Genomic DNA, 3,751 nt, shown 5'->3' with positions numbered 1-3,751 from the left:
ATGGCTGCAATATAACAAAGAGTGAAAAATTTAAGGGGGTCTGAATACTTTCCGTACCCACTGTATACACTGCAAAAACATATTACATATTAAATCGACATATTAAATCGATCGAATGCAACAGTAAAGACATTTATAATGTTACAAAATATTTAAAATAAATGCTGTTCTTTGGAACTTTCCCTTCATCTGTGAATCCTGAAAAATAAAATGTACCACCATTTACACAAAAAATATTCTGCAGCACAACTGTTTTCAACATTGATAATAATCAGAAATGTTTCTTGAGCAGCAAATCAGGATATTAGAAATGATCCTTCAGAAATCAGTGTCACTGAAGACTGAAGTAATGATGCTGAAAATTCAGCTTTATTTTAATGGCTGTGTGTTGAGTTATTTTGAGGGGACAGCAAATTTACACTGTTATACAAGCTGTACACTCACTACTTTACATGGTAGCAAAGTGTCATTTCTGTGTTGTCACATGAAAAGATATAATAAAATATTTACAAAAATGTGAGGGGTGTACTCACTTCTGTGAGATACTGTATATATATTTAAATAGAAAATACTTATTTTAAATTTTTGACAAATGCAGCATTGGTGATGAAGCAACATGTCTTCTTTCAGAAACATAAAAACATCCCACTGACCCCAGACGTTTGAAGGCTAGTGTAGCTGTATGTATGAATACTTTATCTGTCTGTTTGGGTGGCCTGCTTTAATATAAGACTGGCTGGATGTGGTCTTGTCCTGACAGACTATCAGGACCCTGACAGGTTCTCGTGGGAGAGGTATCTGGAGGAGACGGGCTCGACGGCGGTCGCTCCTGAAGCCTTCAGAGTGGTGTGTCAGATCTCTCAGTCCTGATCAAATACACTCAGAACTCTATTGAAATAAGGAAAGCAACTCTTCTTGTGTTTGCGCAGCGCCCCTCCCACAGCTTCCAGGTGCAGATGAAGCTGGAGGCAGTGGATAAGAGGTGTCCGGGGCTGATCCGCGTGGCTACGGTGCAGGAGATTGACACCTACAGAATCAAGGTGAGAAAAACCTGCTGCTGCTTCTGCAGACTAACCCCAGCTTACAGCTATGCCAGTTTGATCAAATGTGACCCTGGAGCACAAAACCAGCCTTAAGGGTCAGTTGTTTGAAATTGAGATTTATACATCATCTGAAAGCTGATTGAATAAGCTTTCCATTGATGTATGGTTTGTTAGGATAGGACAATATTTGGCTGAGATGAAAAGTCTGGGGTAGGTATGATTTTTGAATGTTTTTGAAAGACGAGTCTTCTGCTCACCAAAGCTGCATTTATTTGATCAACCAAACAGTAAAATAATAATATTGTAAAATATTATTACAATTTTTTATTTGAATATGTTTTAAAATGTTATTTATTTCTGTGATGCAAAGCTGTATTTTCAGCATCATTACTCAAGTCTTCAGTGTCACATGATCTTCAGAAATCATTCTAATATCCTGATTTGCTGATCGAGAAGCATTAAATCGAGAAGCAATAATTGATTATTATCAATGTTGAAAACAGTTGTGCTGCACAATATTTTGTTGAAAACATTATAAAAGCTAAATTTTAAATGCTTTTGTAACATTATAAATGTCATTATTGTCACTGTGTTCTTGCTGAATAAAATAATGAATTTCTCCCACCCCCCCCCCCCCCCCCAAAAAAAAAAATCTTGCTGACCCCAAACTATTGAATGACTATTTTAAGTATAAAAAATATAATTTAGCATAGCAAACAGAAGTACAAAATATTAAACATCCTCTTGACAAGTTTTTTGAGAAGCAAAATTGTGTACAATAATAGGAATTGTTTTCAGAGAATATATATTAAACATTTCTCTTAACAAACTGCCTAAAAGTTTTTCACAAAATGTTGTTACTACTTTTATATAAATGTATTATTTGTACATTATTCTTTAAAAGTATGTAATTTTGTAATTGGAACTAATTTTTCCAAGTAAATTTGTCATTTGTCAAAGGCTTGTCTATGAATATTTTACAGGAAAACAAGACAACATTTTTTTATTACTATATATAAACATTTCTGTCATGACAACTCTCGGAGGGATTGGCATGGTCATCTACATGACAATCTTAATGTATTTGGTCTTGGCGCAATAGGTCTGCTGCTGCTGCTGCCAATGCATCCACAAAATGCTGCTGTGAGCATGTAGGAATACTGCTGCTGCACATATAACATGAATAACCCCCACAACATACATGATCACCCGTAGCAGATCTATACAGGTGGAGCTGGGGGAGGTGGAGGGCTTCTGAAGCGCTGTGACTGATACAGCGAGCACTGTTGAGCAGCGAGCTCATTGGCTGCTGATACAAAAAGAACCAATCAGCTGCGCCATGTGATAATGATGACATTAGGTCAGATTGAGTTTGACCTAGCGGACCGTGCCATCTAAAGTTTCATGCCAGAACTCTGTCTCTGTCTCTCTCTCTCTCTCTCTCTCTCTATATATATATATTAATGTAGTAGAGTGAGGTTTATTTGTGAGGGTTAATCAGCCTAATTTCTGTTGTCCTTAGATTAATTTTGATGGCTGGAGTCACTTGTACGATGAGTGGATGGATTCAGATCATCTGGACATCCACCCTGCGGGCTGGTGTGAGAGCACAGGACACCCCCTCAAACCTCCACCCTGCCAGCACACCGCCCAGAAACCCGGTGAGAAACCTCCAGCCCTCATTCCTCTGACCCTCACCTGCTCATGCACCAAATACTGTGTCAGCTCAGAGTCACCTGTGTGGTTTAGGTCCCGGGGAGAGCCTGACAGCCCGGCAGCCCAGCTTCTCCTCCATGCCTTGTAAAAGTCTGCCCCAGTCACGCAGCACCTCCAAATACAGCTTCCACCACAGGTCAGTCTTTAGCGTGCCTTTAGCGCTTTTCATAACATTTGTGGTTTAGAGCAGCTTGACAGAAAGTGCAACACCACTGCTTTAATGTTGAAATTGTCAGACAAAAGAACAATGCAGAATACAGAACAGACGTGCTTTCTGTCACTCAGAAAGTGCCCTACTCCGGGATGTGACGGGTCAGGTCATGTGACCGGCCGCTTCACGGCACATCACTGTTTATCTGGCTGCCCATTGGCTGAGAGGAACCAGGGCCGGCTTAAAGCGGATCTCTCTGATACAGAAGGATCCAGACGTAACCTGCTGGTCTTCGGCCAGAGAACAAAAAAATCACGCTTCCATGGCAGGTACAACAATATTTACGATTGTTGTGTTAATCAAGTGTGATTGTGTATTTGTATATTAAAGATATTGCTGTTATGTAAACATTTATTAAAAGTCACCTGTGTTTGCTGTCACCAGGATTGGTCGCCCTCCAAAATATCGCAAAAGTCAGCAAAGAAATTGTCAGAGTGAGTTTAACTTTACTGCATTTTCTATATTTGAATCTGAGTATCAGTGACTGTGTTTGAATGAGCAAGAGTTATTCCAATTATATGTGACTAAATTATATGTAATTATATCAAACTCTAGCACTCTCTATTCTAATTCTGTTTTATCTATTTGTTTTCTTTTTTATTTATGAAAAACTTTTGACCCTCTAACACTAGCATTCTCAATTCTTTTTCTGTTCTATCTACTTTTTATTTTTATTTATTATATAAAAAAACCCTTGTGTGCGGCTTTAGACTAACCGAGACCTGTCACAGCATTTGCATATCATTGCTCTTTTGTTGGTTTTGATTGCTCTATTGTCCTC

General features: G+C 38.7%; 1 protein-coding gene across 3 annotated transcripts in view; it reads left to right on the top strand.

Moving 5' to 3' along the window:
* Window positions 1–3,493, top strand: part of LOC107675169 (lethal(3)malignant brain tumor-like protein 1) — a 13,305-nt gene extending 9,812 nt beyond the window's left edge. For all 3 annotated transcript variants that reach the window (XM_016469422.1, XM_016469421.1, XM_016469424.1), the window contains 6 exons: window positions 761–846; window positions 930–1,040; window positions 2,566–2,704; window positions 2,793–2,895; window positions 3,045–3,239; window positions 3,355–3,493. In XM_016469422.1, the coding sequence (XP_016324908.1) occupies window positions 761–846; window positions 930–1,040; window positions 2,566–2,704; window positions 2,793–2,895; window positions 3,045–3,239; window positions 3,355–3,454 (734 nt within the window). In that variant the 3' untranslated portion in view covers window positions 3,455–3,493. The remainder of the gene's footprint in view (window positions 1–760; window positions 847–929; window positions 1,041–2,565; window positions 2,705–2,792; window positions 2,896–3,044; window positions 3,240–3,354) is intronic.
* Window positions 3,494–3,751: the final 258 nt, after the last annotated feature.

Source organism: Sinocyclocheilus anshuiensis, unplaced genomic scaffold, assembly GCF_001515605.1.
Source record: "Sinocyclocheilus anshuiensis isolate Anshui unplaced genomic scaffold, SAMN03320099.WGS_v1.1 scaffold1556, whole genome shotgun sequence".
Lineage (NCBI taxonomy): Eukaryota > Metazoa > Chordata > Actinopteri > Cypriniformes > Cyprinidae > Sinocyclocheilus > Sinocyclocheilus anshuiensis.
This window is presented reverse-complemented; position numbering and strand designations above follow the sequence as displayed.